We start from the raw sequence: 26,446 nt of genomic DNA, 5'->3' as shown, positions 1-26,446 counted from the left end.
TCCTGTTTTTCAGGGTGTGAATAGCCTGTGGGGTTAGTTCAAATAAGTGGGCACATCATACACTTTTCCTCTCAAGCCCAGACAGAGAAACATCAAAGGAAGAAAGTCTGTATAGAGCATGAGGACAAGGTGTTGGGTGTGTGGGTGTGTGTGTGTTTATTGGTTTTTATTAAATATTTCTCAAGGTAAGTAACATGAATTCAGTAATTCCAGAAGATGTGTACAAATCAAGTGCTCATGAACAGCAGTCATGCTGGAGATGAGCTGACTGATGTCAAAGAGAAAGCCACAGCTGTTGAAGTTAACTCTCCTGAGTGTAGCTGGGTGCTAACACTGCTTCAAACACAGCTTTTAACTGCACCAGATTGTTTTTCTTGGAGACTGAACACTGTTGTTAGTCCAGTTGTGTGCAATTTTCAACTCCTTTTCCAGAGCTCATTTTGCTGTGATCACATGGAATACAGAAGGTTAACTGTCCTCCGTTTTCTTAGGATCTTGTGATTCTACTTGGAAGTCTTTTAGAGGAAATAGGCCATTGTCCTGTTCAGACCATTCAGAGAAGGGAGAGTCATCAAGTTGGGAACTCATGTCCTGTTCTTGATTCAGCTGCTGAGAGGGATCAAAAAGATTTAGTGGATTAGGTTTGGAAAGATCTGAAAGAAGCGTGGTTTTCTTTTCTTTCAGTTGCACTGTGTGAGTGGTTTGTTTGTTTGTTTTAGAGACCAACACAGGATAAAAAATTCAGTAAAGCTAGCTGCTGTCTGCAAAGGGCAGTCTCTTAAGCCATTAGCCTCCACAAAATGTACGCTGGGAAAAGCCTTTAATATGGAAAGTTTTGGCTGGTTTGGGTTGTTAGGGTGGGGTCTGGATAAGATGAGGCACCTCATTGCTTATCCATATGATGTATGTAGTGAAGGTCCAATGGGGCTGGTACAGCTCTGAAATGGAAACCAGGACTGGAAAAATAAAGAAGAATGTTTGAAAATACAGTAAGAAAATATGGGGTTTTTTTCCCTGCACTTCTCATCTACAGAATTTCCAAGTTACAGTTCATCTTCAGTCATTGCTCAGGCCCTGGCTTAAGGCATCAAATCCTTGGGAACCTCTGCTGCACAGCTTGCAGATTACTTTTATGCGGGTTTGTCTGTGCCATTTCTTTGGGTTGGGCTTTTGTTCAAGTGGTGATAAATGCATGCAGGATCATTCTGAAGAGCCTATAAATGAAGCTGGTACTTATAATATTTCTCCTTACTTTTCCTTTTGCTCAGACCAACGAGTGGAATAAGAATGACGATCGGCTGCTGCAGGCAGTGGAGAATGGAGACCCTGAGAAAGTGGCTTCACTGCTGGGTAAAAAGGGAGCCAGTGCCACCAAACAAGACAGTGAGGGCAAAACTGCGTAAGTCCAACCAAAACTTGTGATTTAACTCATGGAAAGCCCCAGGCCTAGAAATTTGCCACTTCTGTGATTTAAAAACCAGATACTATCCTGAAAATGATGGTTTCTTTTTCTTCTGAAGCACAACACATTCTGCAAGTCTTGATTTTTAATTCTACCTTTAAAATGCCATTTCAAAATCATAAACCCATTGAGGTAACTTGAAGGTTAATAAACTACTGGGTAGAGTGGGATTCTTTTAGGACAGGGTATTTTCAAATTTCATGGCACACTGCGGATTACACGCTCCAAAAGGTATTAATCTTTGGGGGTATTTTTTCCCATGGACATTACTTTAATAGGACAGAAGTTAAGATAGAGTTTCATGCTAATGGGTTTGACTGAACTGAAACTATGGTGAAAGAGTTTTAAAATCCTGCAGATGCTAAGGATTTGCTGAGGGTTCCTTGTTTTGATTGAAGTGTGTAAACGAGATTCCTTTTGATATATATATCGAGATTCCTATTTCATATATATCTTCTGTTATTCCTCTTGTTCTCCCACAAACATTCTGAATTGTGGAAGATAAAAGATTTCACTAAGAAAGTACAGCCAAAAGATTGCTATCCTTGCACTTTTCTCAGTATGGCACAGAAAGATGATTCAGTGAATAAGTGAGAAATAGGTATCCTGTGACAGAACAAAAACCTTGATAAAATTCTGGATAGATGTGGGCAAAGAAGGACTTGGGAGGGCAGCACAAAGCAGTTTATACCAAACTCTAAGTTCTGATAAATTACCTCTGGATTATATATATTGAGTCATACTCTGCTTCTTTCTTGGTCTGGTTTAATTTCCTACATCTGCTCTATTTCTGCTCTGCATCTGAGAGAGCTGAGTGATGGATTGACTCATAATAACCTGCAATTTCTTACTGCAGAAGTCCAAGTCATCAATTACGTCAAGCAGGCTTTCTCCTCCATACTTTAATAGTTTAAAAGTTACACACATATGTTTTTCTTTTGGCCACTGAATCTTAAGAATTACAGCTGTATTTAGCGTTTCATGTTTTTTACGATCAACATAACTTCAGACCTCAATTCTTAAGATCTTCCTAAACTGCACTCTGTATACAGTGTATCCAGTGTAACACCTACTTTGCAAGTTTCCTGTATAAATTGATACTATGGATTTTCCTAGGGAACCACCCAAGACTGAATTTCTTAGTATCTCTTAACTCTAAGAAAGTAGCCAGGTATTGGTGCAACAATTTTTGAGCTTTACATGGTTACAATAAAAAAATTCCCATTTTCATTCTTTGACTGCAGCTACTAGGTCAGTCGGCATATATTTATATGAATGATGGTGTTACTAATAATGCAGTTGCAAATACTTCTTTTAGTTGCTTGGAATAAATGTGAGTTAGTGCTATAAAGATCTCTGCTGCTTCTTGTTCTGTGTGCTCATTTGATTGTCATTTACTTTTAAATTTTTTTCTGTGTTGTGGTTTAAAAGGCAGCTTGAGAGAGAAGAAAGAAAAGCAGTGTTGCTGTGATGCAGAAATACAGCATGTCACGTCTCATTCTGTTTCCAATGCTTTGGGAAATTTAGCAGACCTGCTCAGGTTATTTCTGTCTACATTTTGAAAGATAGAGACTGACAGGTGTGGGAGCAATGACACTAACCTGAAGAGACATAGCTGCCAAAGGTGGCACAGAAATGTTCTCCAGCATGTCTTGTTGCTATTGGCCTGTGTCTTGTTTGTGTTTTTATCACTCTAGAGTATTTTTTTGGTGTGTACAAAATGGAGTTCAGCCATCATTTCTGCAGCATCTCCTATGTTTGCAGTATGATGCCAGCGCTTCATTCCTGCTGTGTGCCTGGGTGCCTGACACAGCTGTTTTTGCCTAGCCTCAGAAGCTCTGCTTAGAGACCCTTCTGCAGCCCAGCACTGAGGTCTGTTGGTGTGCTGCAAGAATATGGTGCTGGTTTGTTGGCTACTCCACCTTAACATCAGCAACTCATGTGCTGGGAAATCGCGATCTGCACAGGGCTTTTTGGGAGAGCTGTCCACCCCTGTGCTCAGATTTCACAAAATCACAGAATGGTTTGGATTAGAAGAGATCTTAAAGATCATCTTATTCCAAGCCTCCTGCCATGGGCAGGGACACCCACATATGGCCACATTGCTCAAAGCCCAGTCCAACCTAGCCTTGAACACTTCAGGCATGGTTCTTCCACAACCTCTCTGCTCAACCTCTTACAGTGCCTCACCTCTTTCTCAGTAAAGGATTTCTTATTACTTCATTTAAATCCACCCTTTTTCAGTTTGAAGCCACTCACTTTGTCCTATTTCTATATGCCCTTCTCTCCAGCTTTATTGTAGGTTCTGTCTTAGGTACTGGAAGGTGCTCCAAGGTCTCCCCAAAGCCTCCTCTCATGAGCCTTGCACATGGAAAATAAGGCAGTGATTGGTGACAGCCACCATGACTTCAATAAAGGCAAATAATGGCTGACAAATTTGTTGGCCTTCTGCAGTGGCGTCCCAGCTGTGGTGCATGAGGGAAGAGCAACAACATCATCTGCCTGTACTTGTTCAGAGCACTTGACACTGTCCTGCACAAAACTCCTGTCTACAGCCTGGAGAGACATGGCATGGACCAGTGCTCCCTCTCATGAGGGCAGAGTAGAGAGGCAGAATCACCTTCCTTGACCTGCTGCCCACAGAATTATTTGGATGAAGAGCAGGGTACGATTTCTGTGAGCTGACATTGTCAGCTCATGTCCAGCCTCTTTTCCACCAGCACCCCAAGTCCTTCTGGGCAGGGCTGTTCTGGGTCTGTTCATGCCCAGCCTGTGTTTGTGCTTGAGTTTGCCCTGACCCAGGTGCAGGACCATCACTTGGCCTTGTTGAACCTCACAAGGCTCATGTGGTTCGCTGGTTGCATTTTAGAAAGTTGTCTGCAGTGCCATGTGTGAAGGGAGCTCTTTGGATGAGTGTTCTATTGATCCCTGTGAGTACATATTGATGTGTTTGTTTACTTGGTTAGGATGAAGTTGACTAACCAGAAGAATGTGGCGGATTCAATTATGTAACAGACTGTATAATGTGATTAAAGACTTTGGAATGTGGTTGCAAACAAAAAGGAGAAACAATTACAATATTTTGCAATATTTTGTTTGGTTTGTTAGCTCCATCGTTGTCTGTACCCTTAAGGTGTGACGTGTTTCTTTTAAGACTTTTCTTTCTCAGTCTTTTTGTTAACAACCCTACAAACAAAATTTACAGTGCTGTCCAGATTTTTGAGATATAGTAATATAGTTTATTATTTTAAACAGAATGTGGAGAGGATAATTTTTCATGCTTAGAGAAGTACTTTTAAGTTTTCATTTTATAATTAGATAGCTTCCTATTATAAAATGCTTGAGCTGAAAGGAACAGAGACCAGCTCTGAGGGTATTCTTTATTGGTCCTGTTGTGTACAGTATGTATCATCCCACTGAGTCCTGCTATGATGTGCTCCAGCTGTGGCCCAGTTTTGGACATTACCTCCTAAATGTCCTCTTTGTGTCCTTTTTAATCCCTATCATTTAGGTCCTTTATTTTGTGACTTGTGGACATGCAATAAAAAGGAGGTACTTAAAATAATGAGGTCTAGGTACCTCATTAATTTAAGGTATCTACTACTAAGGTAGATATTTCTTAGAGATAATATTTACAAATTTTCATTAGGAGGTTTAACTCCTCAGCAGTATCTCTTTAAAAAAAAGGTACTTAAAAAAGACCTTGTCAGAGTAATGAAATTATAGTTTTTTAAGACTTGCTTGACTTTCCACACCGTCACCCTGCCTTTGACTAAGTTCTTTCTATAAACAATAAATCACTTTTAAGGCCATGGAGCAAATCCACCTTTGGCATAAGTTGACACAGTTCCATTGTTGCTCCCACTCACATAGCACAGACTATTGCCAAGTATAGTTGTAATAGAACCTATCTGGAAATCTGACTCTGTCATTGTAGTCTTACTTTGCCAGATAGGTTGGTTGTTTTTTCTTTTGGTCCAGCTTCCTTAAACAAAAATACGTGGCTTTCCAGCTTGGAATTTGATCATTTGAATCCACTTAAACTAACAAAAAAAAGGCTTTCAAAAAGATCCCTTTCGGGAATGATCGGATTGGATTCATTCATGTGCTGCACTTTCCACAAGATCAAGTGTTCAAATGGGCTGTTATTTTAAGACGCTACTGCCATTATTGAGGGGAAGTGGAGGGATGGGGGTGGGGGAATGATTTTGGAAAGGATTTACAGTGTATAAATGGTAGCACTTCCTTGTCCTGAAGTTATTTTGTCAGTGTGCCAGTCCATTACTGCCATGTTTCTGCAAGGTACTAAACTAGAATTAAATGCTTTTGGCTATTAAGTGAAACAATAGATCTCTGTACATTTTTTTAATCTGCAATTGAATCAGTTGTTGTTCAATAAAATCACTCTAACAATGGTACAAAAAAGCTTTAGAAACCTCTGCAAATTTGTGCTTTAAGGACTCTTTCACAAAACTACTGCCAATAGCAGTTAATAGAAAAGATATATTTTCATTTGAAAGAGACTCTTAATGCCTTGGAGGCTGAACTAAAAATAAATTTTGGAGCATATTCCAACTGCAAATACTTGATATTTATTATGTACATAATATTAATTTTTGTTTTCTTCCTTTTGGATCTTACTGAATAAGGAGGTGGGGACAAGTCGCATGAAAAACATCACTTTTTGAAAAGTAGATAATGTTTTAATTACCTTTGAGAGAGAATGTTTCCTTCTATGTAATAATATTTACCTTAAAAGAAGCTATTGGAAGAATACATAGAATGATGAACAATTTGAGTTGGATGGGACCCATAAAAATCATCAAAGTCCAAGTCCTGTCCCTGCACCAGACACCCCAAGAGTCAGATCATGTGCCTGAGAGCATAGTCCAGACATTTTGAATTCTGTCAGGCTTGGTGCTGTGACCACTGCCCTGGGGAGCCTGTTCCAGTGCCCAGCCACCCTATGGGGAAGAACCTTTTGCTGATACCCAACCTAAACCTCCCCTGACACAACTTCAGGCCATTCCCTCAGGTCCTGTCACTGTCTCCACAGAGCAGAGATCAGTGCCTGCCCCCAGTTTGCTCTCACTTGTGAGCGTGTTGTAACTGCAATGAGGTGTCCTGTCAGTCTCAGCTGCTCCTCACACGGCTTCCCCTGCAGACCATAGAGCAAAGTAAGGTCAAGGGACCTGCTCAGGAAATTCCATTTTAGGAGTAAAAAGGGAGGATAGAAGTTGTTAAGTTCCAGTAGGTGTGGCCAGCAAAATAGCAGCTCTGTCCCTGCCAGCTAGATTGAAGGAGGCGCAGACTTTCCTAGGCACTGTGGGGTTTGGAGAATGCATATTCCAGAGCACAGTCAGACTGTCAGCCCTCTCTGTCAAGTAACGTGGAAGCATGATCTCAAATGGGGCCCTGACCAACAAGAAGTTTTTGAACAAGTTAAGCAGGAGATTGCCCATGCAGAAGCCCTTAGGCCAGTCAGAACAGGGCAGGATGTGAGGAATGTGCTGTACACTGCAGCCAGGGAGAATGGTCCTTCCTTGAGCCTAGGGAAGAAGGGACCCCAAGAGACTCGAGGATAACCTCTTGGCTTCTGGAGTCTGGGATACAGAGGATTTGAGGCCAGCTACACCCCAGCTGAGAAGGAGATTCTGGGAGTTTATGAAGGGGTTTGAGCTGCCTCGGAAGTGGGGGGCACTGAAGCACAGGTTGCAGAGCTTTATATATAAAGCCTGCTGGCTTTATAAATTGCTGAATGAGAGAAATGAACAGTGCCCTACCTCTACACTGACTTGTGGATGTTGGCAAACACTCTGTGGTTGTGTCTGGACTGACAGAAAAGGAGCAATTGGTAGTGCAGAGGGAAACCCATCTGGGCTGCTGAAATGTGGCAAGAAATCGCTGCCCAGGTAGAGAAATGGGCTGTAAAAGTGCATCATGTATATGCACACAAATGCAAGGGTCAGGCTGCTGAAGAGCTGTACATTGATTTGATCTCTGAGAAAAAAAAAAATTACTTTTATCACAGTATTTAATTTCTGATGGTCGCAATAATGTCTAGGTTTCTGAACATGGACAAAGTAAGAAAGACCACGGGGATCTCAACCTTTGTTTTATCTCTATCCAACAGACGGCTGAAATCTGGTTCTTATTCCAAAATGTCTTGTGAAGTTTTATTTCCATGGGAGATCTGGGTGTAAAAGCTTTTGTCTTTCTAAATATTTTTTGAAGTTTTTTTTAGGTTTAAATCATGATTGTTCATTTTTTGTCCCCTCCCCTGCCCTGCAGCTTTGCTAGGGATATAATTTAATTAAGATGTTGATATTAAGTTTCCTGAAAAATTGCTTTCAACTTCAGACAAATGCTCGGAAATGCTAGGCCATGGTTGGATTAATGTGTCCACTGCCAGGATACTAAATTGGGCTAATTAACTTTCTATTATGTTTAGTATGAGCTGATTGTTCATGTATGGTGAGAGGGAATGCTTTTATCTCCACAACAGCGGAGCAATACTTAACTTTGATTTCATAATCAAATCATGGCAATACATGAAAAAATCCACACTGCCTACAAGCACCATTGACAATCATGCAGGCTTTTAAATGAGATCCATGCAGGGGAATTCATGACAGTGGTTTGTTCCTGGCTCTTGACTGAAACTGTGTAGACCATTTCTGATGGTTTTGACCCCTCACTTGACCCTTCCAACTGGAGTTGGAAAATTTCATGATCCAGTTTTTAGTTCTTGCCTACACTTTTGACAGAATTTGAAATCAACAGCATCCAGGCTCTGTCATTTTTAAAGTAATTTTTATAGGCTATTTTAGCATTTTTGTAGCTTCATGTTATTAGGGAAAAAAAACCAGGCCATCTTCTGAAGAGACAGAAATTAATCATCTTTAGTTGTATTTCAGTTCCAAAGATGCTAAACTTTTTACTTTATCTCTTTAGTGATTTCCTATGTTGTAAATCAAACAAATTCCATGTATTTAAAAAACAAACTCCCTATTCCATATAAAGTTCTCTGAGCATTAAGAATCCAAATGGATTTTGCATCTTACATGCAAGGGGCTTCAGGCAGATGATATCTGAAGTTCAAAGACAAAACAACCAGTCTGCAATTTCTTGAGCCAGCTTGTGTCTTCTGTTCTAAATTTGCTTTTCACACAGCTGATGGCTATTGTTAAGAGCTTTTGTATTTCATTGTCTTTTAGTGGGACTGTCATCTCAGAGGGAAGCAAATCCTCTTCTGAAGGGCCCTTGTACTCATGTTTGGGTAGCCTGTGAGCCTCCTGCCTACAGGCAGGCTCGGCCAAACCTGTACTGCAGCATGAGGCAGCCACTGGAATTCCCTGTTGATGCAGCTCCATTTGCAGAGTTGCCAAACACCCAGATTTTGCCAGACCTGGCTGGCTTTCAACACGTTTGTCAGTTGCTTGGATCAGAGGAGAGCCTGGATGATTGGGAGTTTTTGTATGCCTGGGTTGAAACAGCTGCAGTTTGGCTCATGTGGAGGCAAAACCCAGTGCCCCAGTTTCCCGTGGGGAATGCTGTGCCTGCTCCCTGCACTTGTCCCATCTGAGCTGGCAGGAGAGCCATGAGGGAAGCGTGCCTCTCATGGGTTGGGCCAGAATCAACCTCTTCAAGGCTGGGGGGGACAGGGTTAAGGCTGCAGTTGTTTTTCAGATTTATATCTACATGATGGGCTGCAGTTGTTTTACATGTTTTTCAAAGATTTATGCAACCAAATGAGCTGTATGTGTAGATTTTAATTATACCCACTGGCTGTTACTGGCATAAAAATGTACTCTAATCTAGGAAGGGGAGCAGACAGCCGAAACAGAGCAATGTGCAAATGCTGAATTTACTTAAGTTTTTTTTTTAACTTCAAACTGAGGTCTCAGGCAGTAGACTGTGCTGGTGGCTGCTTATTTACTAGATTTATGTTTCACTCTGTTTTCTGCTACCTTGTTTACAGTCCTGTGTTAGGAAACTGCTGAAAGGTAGCTGGAAAGTAAATGAAAAATTCAGAAAAGCTCTGAAGTTGCACATGCCTGTGGCCCAGCCCCTAGTTGTCTTCCAGTATATGGAATCTTAAGTAGTATAGTTATTCTGAAATACAAAATAAAAAGTATATTGCCATAATAATCCAAAGAGTTTCTTCTAAAAAAAGATGAAGTGGTCATATTAACCAGTGGTCTTTGAATGTGTTACAAGTAGAGTGATTACTATGAGAACGTGTTATTGCACTTGGTTTGCGAATATCCCATGAAGTACAAGTTCATTTTGTGCAGCTTAATAAAAAAATAAGCACATCCAAACAGTTGCTTCAAATCTGAAGAGATGGGAAGTATTATGAACCTAAAAGGTACAGAAACATCAAGGACAACATATCCTGAGCTATCACTTGTCAGTATCCCTCAGGTTCATAAGGATATTTCTGCTCATCGGTTCTTGGAGAACTAGATGCAGTTCTTAAGTCTTGCTGGATTTTCACACTACAAAAGTATTTGCTTTAGATTAACCTTTACTCAATTGCTCTTCCTCTTTTGAACCTTTTCCTGGCCTCTTGTTAGGCCAACATGGTTCGGGATTAAATTGCTCTAATGTTCATGACTTTCCATATACAAAGGTGATTATCAGCAATTGCTGACCCACAGGCAGCAACACCAAGTGAGTTGTGTTGCACTATGTAGTTGTTGCTCTCATCTTTGGGGTTAATTTTAACTTTGAACTCTGTTGGGCCTTGAAAGGACTGAAGATGGCTAGCTGGTTTTACCCAGCTTCTGGAAGAAAGTCATCTTTACCTGGGCACATCCTCAGGGATTTCATGCTGTGCTAAAAAGATGTTGTGCCATTGGGCATGAATACTGAGAAGGTAACTGAGCACCTGTTTGGACTTTATACATGGGATGTGGTCTTAAAGAAACTATCAGAAGTAATCTTCCCTACTTGTCTGCCTTCCTTGGCTTTGGAGGCTCAGGCCACGCTGCACAGATTTCTGGGCTCTTTATGCTTTCTGAGACTTCATCGTTTGTCATACTTTGCTATTTTTCTACCCTACAACTCCATTTTTTGGTTTTTTTTTTTTTTTTACTTTTAAAAAGTACTACTTTAAAAAGTACTAATTTTTACTACTCCAAAAATAAAAAAAGTATGTCTAAATTTCAGACTTTCTGTCAACATCTAGGAATGCCTTGAAGCTTCTGCTTGCTGAATCTCTGTTGCATTTCGCTGACATTAGTTCCTGAGGAATTTTAAAATAGACACTGTTCAAGAAACTTTATGTGGTAAATCTAAATTGTGAGCACTTGTGTTTACAATTAATGGTACATGGAAGGAAAGTCCATACATTTCAGACTTGAAGTGGGAGTTTGTGTTAATGTGGTAATAGAGTTTGCCAAAGAAAACTGTATGTGAAAATGGAACTGCTAGAGCACAACCTGAGAATGAAAAGTATAAAGCTGCTGGGGATCCCAGAAATCTCTCTGAAGAGCAGCTGGGTGGATATTTTGCTGAGTTTGAAGGCTAAAATCAGGAGTCTGTAGCTTGCCAGCTCCTCTGTTGCATGACGCAATTGCTTCTTTTCTACAAGAAAACAGCCATTAAAGAGGCTTGCCTTTTATTAATGTCCTATAGCTTGAGGTGTGTATGATTGAAACAAGACTTTCCATGCTATGATGTAAAGATGGAAACTTTATATGAAAACTGCATTGTTTTGGTTTCATATATGAAACTTCATATGAAAACTGCATTGTTTTGGTTTCAGTGGTGGGTTTTTTGGTTTTGTTGGTTTTTTGGCAGTTGTCCTAAAATACATGCTACACAGAAGGGGCACGTAGGATTTTTGTCAGAGGGTTCTGTGTGTACTGGGGCAGGGCAGATGCCATCTCATATTAAAATAGAAGGATACAGTCTGTGTGCAGCACTTCACTTTACTGTGGCTGGTGCTAAAGGGGAGAGAGGGGAAAATAATCTCATACAGCTCCTGGTAAATCCATACCCGCCTCTGTCAACTTCTTAAAATCTTGCACTGCACTCTAGAAGCTGTTTGCAGCAACTCATTGACTGACTGTTTTAAAACTCTAAAAACATAATTTTCTCAGCTTGTACTGGTGCCAGTTCTGATTTGAAAACAAAAAGTATTTCCTTTCTTCCTCCTAAGATAATTTTTGAACTCTTCTGGCTGCATGTATACAAGTGACAAGATAATGATATGGAATGCCACCATTATTGAAAAGCCACATTTTTTACAGTTGCTCTTGGGAGTAGGTAAAATGGGTGCAGTGTGAAGCTGTAATTTTTATTTGTTTAAAGAAAATAATAAAAATCCCCAAAGAACTGGTAAGTATTGATAGTGATTATCTGTAGATGTCTGATTTTCTTTTAAGACAGTCTGATCTGCCAGACATCAGTACGGCTCCTCCATAACTAAATTACTTGTTCTACCTACAACATATATTGTCCCAAATGAGTGACAGTATCTTGGTAATGCAGTCAGGAAAAGATGAAGTTCCCTTTGACTTTCATAGCAAAACATTAATGGTTTAATTTTAGGTTAAAGGTGAATTCTACATGCTGCTCCTTATTTTTCATGAACAGATTGCCTCTGTGCTGTGTGATGAAGCAGTGGAAGGCAGCTTTGGTTTCCAACTGGTTTTGTTTGCTGTGCCAGCTCACCAGCCACACAGTTACCTGCCTGCCTCTGCTGGTGCAAGGAGAAAGCACAACCCAAAGAGGGCTTGCAGAGAAAGGCAGAAGACACCTCCCACTCAGTACTGTTAGGGAGCTTTCCCAATCATTTAATCTGAGGGTGGTAATTTCTCTATTATTAGGTTTGAGGTGTGTCGAAAAGGGTTTACTTTCAAAATTGTTTTAGTGCTGATAAAATCTCAAGCCCTTCACCGATCGGTAAACCATATTCTTCTACAGCGACTGGTCATGGTGCTACATGTGAGAGGAGGCCACACTGGACTTCCTCCTGTGTGACACCAGCTATTCTCTTCATGCAAAGAATGTGCTGCTCTAGTAACTCGTGGCCCTTTCTCCTTCAGACCAGGTCTTGGTGCTTCTGCCACTCAGCCTGCGGTGGAAAGCGACCAAAAGCTGGATTTCATCTACTGTGTTTATTTTAGCTGTTGTTATTGAAGGAGGAGTTGAGGCCTTGAGGGATAGCATTGTAAGCTAGGTGCTGCTTCTAAAATATATAAAAGCTCCAGTTAGTTCAGAAAGTCAGCCAGGTTATCAGTAAGTCACTTTGTGGCTGAGGTAGCTGGTGAATTGCTTGGCTGTCTGATCTGGTAGTAGCAAAACTTAAATGTATTCAATTTTTTTCTATTTTTTTCTTTTATTTTATCAGCAATACAAGGTCTCTATGCAGCTTTGTATCTTTATCATTCTTGTTTGTTTGTGTGAAGGTATTGGTTGGTGGGGAAACTATAAATCGTCAAATTGTTGGAAGGCAAGTTAGACTTTTTAAAAGTCAACAAAGGGTTGACATCCATTAGAAAATGAAGAAGAATGATCTGCCTTGGGGAGGGATGTTTTTACTCAAAATAAACCTTGACAATGAGTGTATATGAGTTCATAGTGTTTTTCAAACATTATTGCACTTAAAATATTTTCAGAGCACTCAGATTGAAATTGCAGAGAACAATAGTATTATACACTTGCATATAAGTTTGACTGGTTTCCATGTTTGTCATAATAGGAAATAGCAAATACAATATTCACTTAGCATCCATAGTTCAGCCAAATTCCTTATTGGCTTTGGACTTTGGTAAGTAGTGTGTTGAAGTGCTTTCAGGGCTTGGAGAAAATCTGTTACAGAGTATGCAAATTCTGCCCAGAAAAAACTCTGGAGCATGACCTTGCCAAACAGAGATTGAACCCTCTGATTGGGTGTAATTCTGCTTTCCCCCCCCCACCCTGTTTTTCTTTTTGCAAATGATAATTTCTTTGTTAGAAGGTTATTGTCTTAAATTAAGACTTGATATTTATTTTTTTCTGATTTTATCACGTTTCTCTTTACTTTTGCAGCACTTCCCCTAGATATATGGACCACCCAGTTGTTTTAAGCCAGCTGTCAAAATACCATTCAGTAAGAGGATTTGCAGGAAGCAGCTCTGCAAATGGTTAAGAAGAGAACCTGAATTTAGCAGAGCCATGTCTTACTGCTAATACCACCTTAGCAATTGCCATCAGCTACAGTTTTACAAGTCTAACCCCTAAATGTGGATTATTTCTTTCTACTTATGGTGTAATGATTTGTAAAGAAAAGTTTTATGTGAGCTGAGTGGTAAAAATTACAGTCCTTTTTCATTTGAGTTAGACTGACATTTAAATAATTTTTGGAAACACTCATTCTTGGTCTTTTGTCAAAGACTGGCTCTATCTGAACTCTTGTGCTTTGTCTGTCAGATGCTGGTTAAAGAAGTCTTCATTCCCTTGCTGGTTTAATATTGTGACCAAAATGGGAAAAAGGTCATTTGTCCTCAATAAGGCATGGGCTGTTTAGGACAGATGTAAGTGCTTCACCCGTTGACATCTATCTGTAAAAAATCTGCTGCTTCAGAGTAGTTCAGGGATGTCATACACAGCTGTGTCCTCTGTTCAAGCAGCAAGCATCATAAAAAGCCTCTATCAATGTGGGGTTTTTATTTGAGTAACATTTCAGGTCAAGAAATTTGAGGTCCTGACAAGATTTTGAGATGATATCCTTCAGTTGAACCTGAACCTCATGAAATGAATTCACTTTCACTCTAAAAGTCTGTTTATTCCAACTGGGCTTTGCATCCTTCACAACTAACATAATTTTTCACCTTTTCTTGTTAAGTACTGAGTAAATATGAGACCTGTACATTCCCAGTAGGAAAAAGCAGTGTCAACCTACTGATCTTCTATCTGCTGCAGAGGTGGGTCTTGAATCACTGGGAATGGTAGCTGCTCCTCTGCTCACTGAAACGTCTGGATACAACAAAAAGAGACCATCCTGCTCCTCAGGAAGAACAGAAATGTTTTACAGCAATAAAAGTAATCTATCTCAAAACAGTTCAGGCTGAGCTATCAAGACGTAGCTCTAAGTGGCAGTAACAGGCTCACCTATTGTGAAGGGAAAATGAACTATGTTGTAATGGGATCTTCAGCTGAATGAGAATCCAACCCTCAGTGTGGCCCTTGGTCCAAATGAAGTCTTACATGTTTGTTTTTGTGTACCTAAGTCATTGCACAACCAGGAAATGGGAGGAGAAGTTGTTTGCTTTCATATCAAGGAAAGTTTATTCATAGGAGATGCAAGTAAAATGCACCACTCTTTAAGGCGTCCAGATGGTGAGAACTCCAGTATTTGGAAACCTGCAGTTTTTGCCTCAAGTATTTTAGGAAATTATGTAGCTTGTTAGGAATTATTCTGAAATGACTGTCTACAGTCTTCTTTGTTTCAAGAGCCTGCCTTGCTATATAGGATTCTTCAGTATTTACTACTCAAGTGTTTGGGTTTGGGGTTTTTCTTTGTTTGTTTGAGTTGGCTATTTTGTTTGTTTGGGTTTTTTTAACTTCAAAAAACCTTCCAAAAAAAAAACCAAAAAAAACCCCCAAAAAACAAAACCGACACAAAAAAAACCCCAAACCAAAGCAGGGGCTATTAACTTTAAAATCAGAATTGCTTCTTAAGGGGGAGGGTTTGTCCAACACTAATAGTTTAGCTTTAATATGACTGTGATAGGTTCATTCCATTCTGGAGTTGTTCTCTCTATAGAGCAGGACTCTGTTTACTAAATCAGCAGTTAAGTAAGCATATCCCCCATTCCCTTCCAATTGCTTTGAGACTGTTAAGAAAAAAATATCTCACCTCAGGTTTATGTTAGAGGTAGTACCAGAAAAAGGATGCAGAGAGGAGACACACAGCAAGCTGTTCTTTGTGAAATAAAACATCTGCGTATGTGATGACTTGTTGAGAACTGCCATGGGAATTGTTTTTGTTGGTGGGATTCATGTGTTCATAGGAGCATAGCCTGAAAAGAGTTATTTTTAATTTTCTCTGATATTTTTTTACAGTCAGATTTTACCTAAATAAAACTTCTTTAGCACTTGTGTGTTCATGTTGCATTTGGCGCTGTACTACAAAGTCTGTCCGTAAAATCTCAGTGCCCCAGATTTAGCCAAGTTATTATTATTCAGGTATTTATTATTACTATGAATATTGTCAAATGTAAGTTAGCCAAGTGTGTGTTTCACAGTCTTCCTAATACATAAGAGAATTTGATTGTATTTTGTGTTTACACAAATGTATCAGAACATGTTTTGGTATTTTGCTGGTATGTTGTGCTGGCTAAATTAGAGGTGTTGGAATTTGTCAGACTCCTCTTGTGTCCCTCCCCCAGTCATTTTCCCAGAGCCTGAGAAACCATTTCTTCCAAAGAATGTTTACACAACTTTGCATTGGTCACCAAGTACATGAAGTTTTGATTTTGAATGACTGGAGAACAGACAGCAGCAGCCCTGCTTGTGCTCCTGGACGTGTTAACTCTTCAGTTTGATTATGGCAGTAGAATTCACAGGATGAACACACAGAATGCTTTTATATTTGCAGAGAAAGGCTTAAGTGCTGCCTGTCTGCCATTTGCAATCAGCAGCAGCCAGTGTAGAAGGAAGGACTCCTCCTAGGAAGTGAGGTGTTTGCTGTACTTGGTAGACAATTCTGTTCCAGGACTTCTCCTGTTTTGATTAATTCTCCTCTCTTTGTGAGATGTTGTCTGTAGGTCTCTTTCTCTGCTGAGTTTTCAAGAAGTCTATGGCTTAGAGAAACATGGTGTGGTCATTCACAGACTCTGTGTCTGAAATACCCATTTCATTCCTGCCTGTTGTTCCAAGTTTCCCTGGTTAGGCTGAACTTTCAGTGTTAGCTTTAACACTTAAAGGAAGCAGTTGTTCAAAATATAAACTCCTAAATATATTAGTTGATGTGGCTCTGTGATTTATGATGTTTCTTTTACATTCCAGAAGAAAATCCCTTTTACACTGGGGTGCAAAATTTAAAAAACTAATGCCTCCTTCAAAAGATATTAGAAAGCATCCCAGGAATACTGGCTTTTTCAGTTTGGTGCACATTTGATGACAGTTCTAACTTTCCACACACAAAGAAATAGTAATTAGAAGTGTTTTGTCTTTAATTTTTGTTTTATGTAACTCCCACTGAAAAAACTGCTCTGTGTGCATCAGGCTGATGTTGGTAGGACTCACATGGGCAGCAGGATGTCTGCCCATATCTTAAAACTTGACAGCACTGGTATGTCATGCATCAGGAGGATATAAACTTCTCTGTTTTCAGAAGCTTTCCCTTCATTTTTGCTTCAGGACAAAATGAAGTCAGCAGCATCTCTGTAGCACTGTTTCTGTGAATGTTGATGTGCCCAGCCTGAGGATGTCAAACATAAAATCTCAGCTGTAAAAAGGCTTGAATTCAGTATAATTTCTTTGGTTTGTTCTGTAATTACATCTTAGGTAATTGATGCTTGGAAGTGCATCCTGCCATGGTGTGGTTGGTAATGTCTGCAGTTTCACACTGTTTAAGCAAGCAAGTGCTGAGGTGAACAGCAAAACCACAAGTGGAAAAATACATCTCTGGCACAATCTCGCAAATATTCAGTAGCTTTGATTTCTCCAGGTGATACTCAGAGTAAAGTGTTTTCCCCCACCCATACACATAGGAAATATGAGCTTTATAAAGGACAATGCAGAAATACAACTTGAGGTAGTTTAATTAAGGAAATGCAGAATCATGTTTTAGAGGAACTAAATTTTGTCCACTGAAGGGGGAAAATCTAACTAAATCTGACTAAATCTGACTACTCTGACTAAAATATCTAGAACAAAGTCAGTTATTATGATTGTTTTCTTTATTAATTCCCCAAGCCCAGGCATTCTTTGGGGTGGTATTATATCACTAGGGACATAAGTCTAGAAATTGTGTGAGACTAGATGTACATAAAGTATATGATATGAGCTGATGAGACAGCAGCCCATGTAAAATCATAGAATCATGGGGTTGTTCAGGTTGGAAAAGACCTCTAAGATCATTCAGTCCAACCATTAACCCAGGAACCCACATCCACCACTAAACAGTGTTCCTCCACCAGTGTCACATCTGCCTGTGTCTTAAGTATGTCCAAGAGCCTTCCAGGGATAGTAACATCACCAACTCCCTGGGCAGCTTTTTCCAGTGCTTGACAACCCTTTCAGTCAAGAAATTTTTCCTCATGCCCAATCTAACCTCCCCTGGTGCAGCTTGAGGCCATTTCATCTCATCCTATCCTGAGTTACCTGGGAGAAGAGACCAACCCCCAGCAGGCTACACCCTCCTGTCAGGCAGCTGTAGAGAGTCATAAGGTCCCTCTTGAGCCTCCTTTTCTCCAGCATAAACATCCTCAGCTCCTTCAGCTGCTCCTCATATAACTTGTTCTCAAATCTTTGCCAGCCTGGTTACCCTTCTCTGGACATGTTCCAGCACATCAACATCTTTCTCGTAACAAGGGTCCCAAAATTAACACATTGTCTGACCTGCAGTATGGAAGTATGATTACAAAGTCTTTCTGATGTGCCATCTCACTTACAGAGCTGTTGTTATCTTCCTGGGACGAAATGGAAGGATTCCAAAAGATCTAAGGACAGGGAGGAAAGAATTTGCCAGTGTGAAGTTAGTGAATGAAAGAGAAAAGATATTTTAATAATAGTAAAAGACATGTAAATGCTCTCTTCCAGTTTTCACCTGGCAGCCACGAAAGGGCATGCAGAGTGCCTCAGGATCATGGTGACACATGGTGCAGATGTGACAGCCCAAGATGGTGCAGGTATGTCTCTCGATACCAGTAGCATGATACACTCAATTTGCTTACATAGTCATTGATGTGCAGACTGAAAACACAGATTTGACAACTTTGCTTTTCCCCACACACCCTGTAGGAAAAGCAGTTGTAACACTTGCAGGTTTCAGTATATTTGCTTTCCTGCACGGAGAATTCAGAATCTAAAGTCCTTAAAATCTTTTGTCCTAATGCTATAAATTTCAGTGTTTGTAGTGGGCTTCAGATATAAAATATTTGCTAGATGTTTTGAAATTGTTATTTTTAAGTGAAAAAAAAAAGAGAAGAAGAAAATAATTATCCTCCCCACCTCTTCTTATTATTACAGGTTGCATCAAGATCTTCAGTTTTACTTTCATGTTTATCCAAGCTATTAATCCCATTAACTTTACAGGAGTTGCAGTAAGACAATTCTTCAGGATTATGACACAGTGAAAACAGCTGATACAGGCCGAAACAGAGATGAGAGCTGTTAAGTATGATGTCTCAGTTCTCAAAAGTCCTGTGCTTAATTACTGCTCTGCTAGGAGAGTGATGGCAGCTGAATTTGAAACTGGCAAACTCTTCTTAATAGATTTCAGTTGACACATCTTCAGAATCTGTGCCCAGCATTTTCTCTGGCTAGCTCAGCCACCTGGATGACCTGTCAGCATTCCGTCTTTCCAGTAATGATCTGTAATTGCTGGGCTCATGAGTTCTGTTTTGCCACTTACTGCAGCCTGAGGGAATCTCTGTCATATGTGGGAATCATTTGCCTCTATATATAAAGAAGTATCTGTGATAGTGGAAGAATGTAATGATAAGGGAATATATGATGCAGACTATAATTCCAAACTCATGCTTCACCTTGCCTGATGAATTATTGATCACTTGGGTAGTAAAAGGTTGCCTGCCTACTTCCACCTGAGAGTGTCAGCCCACAACTCTATAGTGAAATCCTTCTATGTGAAAGTCACACCATTTGCAATGAGAGCTTCCTGTCACAAGTGTCTTTGTCTTTATTGAGTACTAAATCCTGGGTCCTTCTTTTCTTAGTTGCATGGATAATTTCTGGTTTTGCTGTCTTGTCATCAATTTTTCAGATGCTCTGTAAGATGAAGCTGGAGGAGAGACTTCAGTGTTTCATCATAAATCCATAATCAGTAAATCATCATGAATTCAGCTAAATGAAAACCAATGCAGACCTGTATTTGATAGAGAATAGGAAATCTGTGAGGTGCAAACCAAAGCAGGCCTGTGTTTGAGTCTTCTGTGTCTACTTCATGGGTGACACAAACTTAATATATTTGTAGGTGGTGAATTTGGCATGTTTTGCTCTTGATGCTGGGTACATTTTCATTGCCAAATAGCAAAAATCATGACACCGGCAGACATCCGTGTGCAAGGGAGGCTGCGTAATACTGGAAAATTGTTTTCTAAGAAACAAGACATAATGTACAATTTTAGACTTGCTTCTTCCTAGGTGTAGTCTGATACAATGTTTGTGTCACTCCTTTATATGAATTAAGACTTTAAGATTATTCTGTTACTTGCCTGAACAGGTACTAAAGACATCCTGCTTGATGTAGGTTTTTACTTTATTTTCTCTACCCTTACTTTTTATGTGTTGTGATAGGAACAAGACAGATAATTCAAGATTTTTCCTTTAACATGGAAGGTTTTATTCCTGTGCTTTGGCATGATTGAATAATTAATTTGCTTTGCTTTTATTCTCTTAGGGCACAGTGCTTTACATCTTGCAGCAAAGAATAGCCACCCTGATTGCATTAAGAGGTTACTTCAGGTAAAAGAAAAATCAAATTGATTTTGATTTTTTAAATTTTCGTTTGCTTTCATTAGACTCATTTTATGCTAATAATCTGCACCACACTTCTATACTGTTCTATCTCCTTGGCATCAAGAGAGGTGCATCACGAGTTTAAACATAAAGAGTTTAAGGACATTGTAGGCACTGTGAATGGATGATAGAAAACAGTGTATCTTCCCTGAGTGGTCTGCAAATACAGTTTTCTATGTCCAGCTGCTCTGACGTAGCTTGGTTGGGTTTCAAGTAGTTGTAGCTTCAGTTTAACTTCCTGTGTTTTGTCTGTGTGTTTGGACGACTTGGAATTAGGATGGATTAAGAGTTACAGGGGAAAAGGTTTTTCACTTCTGGGGGAATTCTGATAATGTTCCATTGGAATGCCTTCTGTCTGTTCACCATAGAAACATTTTCAAGTTTAAAATAAAAAAGAGATGAAAACAAAGTAGTTTAGATCCAAAAATCATATGGAAATAATAGAATCTTCAGTGAAATGAGGTAAAGGACAGTGAGGGGTTAGAAAGGGAGTTGAAAGAATGGGGAGAGAAAATAAGAAAAACAAAAGTGAAGATGAACAGAAAAGTCTCATTGTGTTGAAGGTGAGTGCTAGTAAGCAAAGAGATTGTCCATCTCAACTTCATTTCAGAAATACAGGTAAGTTTTCATGGTGGTGATCAGAGAAACAGAACAGATTTTTCTAAGTTTGGAGTTATCAGATCTCAGATAAAATAATGAATACAGACTGAGAATACAGATGAAATAATGATTAACAACCCTGCTGGAACACGATGGTGCAGATAAAGAATAGATCCTATATCCCAGCCTCCAGACTGTTTTTCCCTGGTTGCCTCAGGGCTCTCCAGCTGTCCGGGGACTGACCTCTGTCAGTATCTGACAATGCAGGGTCCAGTTTCACTGATTCTCACCTCCACCCCTTGCCGGCGGTCTGCCCAGGGTTATCCTCAGCCCCGATCCACGTCGCCATCAGGCCGTGGCTGCTGGCATCGCAGGCAGCTCAGAACCAGCCGTGCTCAACACCAGGGATCTGCTTTTGTTGGTGTTTTTCTGCTTTCATTTCAATATGGAGGTTTATAAATACATTTCTAAGTGCAGACCTGTTGGTCATATCCTCCAGTACTTCATGCTCTTAGGGTTATCTTCTGTGGATCAAAGTGTGTGTGCAAGGAATGTCTGACTGGTGTTGAGCTAAAACAGGCGGAAAAAATTATTTCACACAGGCAGAATCATGACATTTTTGTTACACGATGTAATGGTCTATGTGATCCTGTTTTCCTAGATAATCACAGGTGTGTGGGAGACAGTGCTGCATGTAAAAGTCAAAAGTTACAATGTTTGTTTTCTGGAAATGAAAGCAACCAACTGTCCAATAAAAAGCTTTGAAACTTGTGAAGGGCTTAGAGAGCCACTCCTGTCAGGAGCAGCTGAGGGAGCTGGTGGCGTTTAATCTGGAGAAAAGGAGGCTTAGGGTAGACCATATCACAATGAGAAAAGAGGAAATGGCCTCAAGTTGCACCCAGGGAACTTTAAGTTGGATAATAAGAAAATTTCTTCACCTGGAGGAATTTAAGAGCTGTGTAGATGTGAGACATGTCTCAGTGATTAACTTGGCAGTACTGGGTTAATAGCTGGATTTGATGATCATGATGGCTATTTCCAACCAAAATTCTCTTTGCTGTAACTAAAACAAAAATCTTTGGTCCATTTAATATTGGGGTTAACTGTCCCATCACAGCCTCAGGTTATTAAGTCCCATCCTCCAAGATTGCTCTCTTCAATTTGCTGTTGTTTGCACTTTTCGGGCCTGAAGCTGCAACGGTGTCCTTGGACATCTTGGAAATCCTTGGAATAGGATTGTTTTGTCTAACTAAACTGTGAAGAGAACTTGCTAACACTATATGGAGTTCAGATTATGAACTAATGCAGTACAGAATCTGGATAATATGAAAGCTAAAACTTAAGTCATCAAGAGGGATGGAGCATGTCTGCTGTGAGGAAAGGCTAAGACTGTGGTGTTTAGCCTGGAGAAGAGAAGGAGACCTTAGAGCTGCTTTTCAGTATCTAAAGGGGCTACACAAGAAAACCAAAGAGGGAGTTTTTACTTGGGTATATTGTGATAGGACAAGTGGCAATGGCTCAAACTACAGGAGGGTAGGTTTAGATTCAGTATTAGGAAGAAATTCTTTACTGTGAGGCAGGTTGAGCAGAGAAGCTCCGGGTACCCCATCCCTGGCAGGCCATGTTGGATGGGGCATTGAGCAACCTGGTCTAGTGGAACATGTCCCTGCCCATGGCAGGGAGGTAGAACAAGATGATCTTTTAAGGTCTTTTCTAATCCGAACTTTGGCATGGTTCTATGAAATGCAGGACAAATTGCCTTAGGACATGGTTGCTTTAGCTTTTACTCTAATGTTAAAAAGAAAAAAAAAAATCTGAAGCAAAAGAGACTTTATTTACTGATTTATTTATTACTTTATTTATTTATGTATTTATTTACTTTTTTATGTTCTGACTTAAATTATTCTGAAACCATAACATTTTTTAGGGACAGTTCTCTTAACCATGAGGATTTCCTATAGCTTCAATATAATTTGGTGTGAAGACAGGAAATACCAGATTGGTAGAGAGAGAAGTTGTACCTTCCTTCAGTGTTCTTCTCTGAAGCAGCACATAAATATTTTTGCAAAGATGTTAGCACTCTGTCTATATAAAAGATATGTTTTATTTTATTTGTGTCTCTCTAATTGCTTTTTCTCCTTTTCCTTATTGTGCAGAGTAAATGCCCAGCCGACACCACTGACAATTCTGGGAAAACAGCTTTACATTATGCAGGTAACTTCTTTGATGAAAGTTTGTACTGTTTTGTTGTGCTTGATATTCCTAACTTATCAGCCAAAATTTCTTTCTGTAACCCACTGCAATGCTGCAGTATTGCAAGTGGAAGTGTGGGACACAAATTTTGAAATTGGGGTTTAATGGACTTTCACAGTTGTCTTGTTTTTTTAAATTTAATTTAATTTTGTTTTAGCTGCATGTGGGTGTCTTCAGGCAGTTCAACTCCTGTGTGAGCACAAATGTCCCATTAACATCAAAGATTTGGTATGTACCTCCTCTCCTGTGTGTACTGCAGATACTTCAGAACTTTTATCACCCTCATTCCTTCTGTTACCATGCTCCATCTCGGGTGCAGTAGTTGAAAGCAATGCTGTGCTCACACCTTCAGGGTTTCTCTGCTGGAGGAAGTTCCTTTTGCAGCTTGCCATTGTAGAGGTGTGGAAGCACTTCACAATCTGATACTGTAGTGGCAGGATTTGCTGATTGTTGAGACATTGGCACAGGTAGCTACAATCAATTCTTACATGTTCAAAGCATAATTAAAAGTGTCCCCAGGAGGCTTTGGAAAAGGCCCAGTATGTGGCCAAGGGCTGCAAAATGCTCACAAAGCCCAGTCATAGCATGACATGCCTGAGGGGAACAAATATACCTCATGTATTCCAAAGGCTCAGAGACACTACTGTGAAATGTGTACAACCAACCAGGTCTGGCTTTGGGAATGATGCCTGATATAAAACCAAATGACAGAAGGAAGGGATCTGTAAAGCACAGGCCAGGCAGAAAGTGATAAAGATACTCAAACTTGTTTGGTTTTGGCTTTGGTCTATATCTGGTCTTTCTAGCAAAATATGTCACAGACATAGATATCTGATCTAAGATTTCAGCAGATGCTTTTTAAAGGCATAAAAGGTTTGTTCAGTCTTAAGGCTGTAGGAGTATCTTAAAAATGTCCTGAGCTACATCATGCCCAGGTATAGGAAAGAGAGAGACCAGCTTCAGAGGTGCATGACAAAATGATAAGGAATGATCAGAATTTGGGCAGTGGACCTAACTGGGAAATTCCAGTTAGCTACTAGTAAAAAACTAGCCTCACCTTGAAGGCAGTCAAACAGTGGAACTGGTACTTAGAGCTGCGTCTTTACCTTTGGAGATGCTTAAAATGTGACTGGACAAGTCTCTGAGCAATGTCCTGAAACTTGAAGTTTGCCTAGCTCTGGATTGAGAAAGAAGTGGGAGAAAGCCCCAGATACCTCTAAAGGTGTCTTCCAAATTGTTATTCCATGACTTCATGAAATGTTGTATTTTTGCCTAATACTTAGTTAAAATTACCATTTTTTGTTATGGAGCTACAGAAAGATATTTTGTAGTTTCAAAATAATTGTGTTTTAGCATTGAGCAAACAGCAAAGGGAGTACAAAGCAAGTTCCTGCTCCCTGTGTTTTGCATCATCCCAAACAGACTAGAAAGGAATTATAACACACTCAGCTATGTTTATGGTACACTCGAAAATGTGCTAATAGCACCTCATTTTTTGCCATGTTAAGGTAAAATTTGCAGCTGACTTTAAATCTCAGTGTGTTTTTATAAATGGATGGAATACTTCATAGTTTCTTTATATGCATTTCTAGGATGGGAATATACCTCTGCTGCTTGCAGTACAAAATGGTCATACAGAAGTCTGCAAATACCTTCTCGATCATGGAGCAGACATCAACACCAGGGATAAAAATGGAAGGTACAGTACATTAACATGTTGATTCTTCACCAAAGCTGACTGTCAAATGAAGATTTCTTCTCAAACCCTTCCCAAAATAGTTGATGTTAGGTGAAAGAATGCTTTCTGTACTAGACAGCATATCCAGATTGCTGAGAAGGCTTACAGAATTCTGACTGAAGTAAAAGATGAAGTAGAAACTGTGTGGCTATAAAACTAATCGGCCTGTAAGATTTCCCTTGGGATACCAGCGCATTTAAATTATTCCTGTACAAATATGATTGACAGCACTCACCCACGTATCACTTTCTAAGTTTCCCAGATAAAATGCTGCTCTCTTCTTGGAATGAGTTAATACCTCCAACTTAAATTCTTAAAACTGCTAGTTGTGAGCAAAATCTGTGAGGGTTGCTTTTTCTGCCATAATGCAGCCACAGCAGCAAGAAAAAAAATACAGTAAATCTCTATAGTGGAGATGCTGTTTTTTAAGAAGGTGCCAATTTGAGATTTTTCTGCATTAAGAGAGATAGTGCAAATATCAGACAACTTCTTAAAAAGCAACATCCTTGTAGTGAAAAATGCACTTGTTCTGATGATACTGACAAAGATCAAGAGTCTTAGAAAATTATGGACTGTTTTATAAACAGCTGGTTAAATTGTGGAGGTAAAGCGGGATACTGACAAGACTTGGCACTTACACTTCATAGCAATTTTGATTATTCTGTGTGACACAATGCTGATTCTGTTCTCTGGTGGCACCTGTGAATATAAGACTGGGCCCTAACTTGTTTTTTATCAGTCCAAAGTTCATTAGAGTGCTCTTTATTTCCAGTTGTCTGAAGAAAACCCCTTTGTTTTTGTCAGTTTTCACAGCCTCATTGGTGCTTTGAACCTGAGGTGCTGCACCCTCTGAGGCGCTGCACCCTCTGAGGCCTCTGCCTTGTCCTCGCTCTCCTAGTGTTTAATCAGCAGTGTTAAGGCTTTTGGCTTTAATTGGATGAAGGAGTTTCTGTCACAGATAGGACTCCCATTTTTGTATTTTTTTTAAGATAGCAGTGTATGTAGAAGCAACAAAACATTGTAACATGGAATGTGCTGGTTTCCTTCTTGCTTTAATTGTGGTGAGGGGAGTGACTAGTCCTGCACCTCATGTTCACAGAAGTAGTTAAGATTTTACTGAAACAGGAGAAACCTCATTGGGAGAAGAGAGGGATAACCTTGGAAAATGGCATCTCCAGATTCCTATCATGTCCAGACTAAGTGAATTATTTTGGTAATCTAAAACCATCCCTGTGACTCTGGAGGTGTTATCCAAGTTATCACTCACCACTACTTTTAGCACAGTACTGCAACAGCATCACTTTTCCAAGTGACTCACCCATTAGAGGGAGTGTGTTTAATTCATTAGTGAAACTGTTTTCCTAATAGTTAGCAAATATTATCACTGTAGTAACTTTTCAGCATTGTATCTGCACCGAGGAATGTATTTGGCAGTAAACTTGGCCAACTTATTAGACATGTTTTCACGCTGAGAAAGGAGAACTGTGCCTGAGCAGGAAGGCAGTATTAGAGCATGCTTGAAAGGTGAGGTTTTCTGTGTGTTTGTAATTATTCTGTATGTCTCTTATGACCCCTTCAAACAATTGAGAAAAGCAGATACATGTTAGGAAAAGATTCCTTCTGTATGCTATGCTTACTCTAGGAGCTATCTCTGTGCAGCTGCTCTGTGTAGGAAAGGGAATTGTTTGTGCTGT

General features: G+C 39.8%; 1 protein-coding gene across 3 annotated transcripts in view; it reads left to right on the top strand.

Annotated features, from left to right (window-relative positions):
* The window catches only part of RAI14 (retinoic acid induced 14), an 85,403-nt gene that overhangs the window by 47,246 nt on the left and 11,711 nt on the right, over positions 1-26,446 (top strand). For all 3 annotated transcript variants that reach the window (XM_071425576.1, XM_071425574.1, XM_071425575.1), the window contains 6 exons: positions 1,269-1,399; positions 18,224-18,312; positions 20,043-20,107; positions 22,918-22,975; positions 23,172-23,242; positions 24,607-24,713. In XM_071425576.1, the coding sequence (XP_071281677.1) occupies positions 1,269-1,399; positions 18,224-18,312; positions 20,043-20,107; positions 22,918-22,975; positions 23,172-23,242; positions 24,607-24,713 (521 nt within the window). The remainder of the gene's footprint in view (positions 1-1,268; positions 1,400-18,223; positions 18,313-20,042; positions 20,108-22,917; positions 22,976-23,171; positions 23,243-24,606; positions 24,714-26,446) is intronic.

Source organism: Agelaius tricolor, unplaced genomic scaffold, assembly GCF_023055355.1.
Source record: "Agelaius tricolor isolate 1412-34295 unplaced genomic scaffold, bAgeTri1.0.p SCAF_4, whole genome shotgun sequence".
Classification (NCBI taxonomy): Eukaryota; Metazoa; Chordata; class Aves; order Passeriformes; family Icteridae; genus Agelaius; species Agelaius tricolor.
Note: the sequence above shows the minus strand (reverse complement) of the source record. Positions and strands in the feature narration are given on the sequence as shown.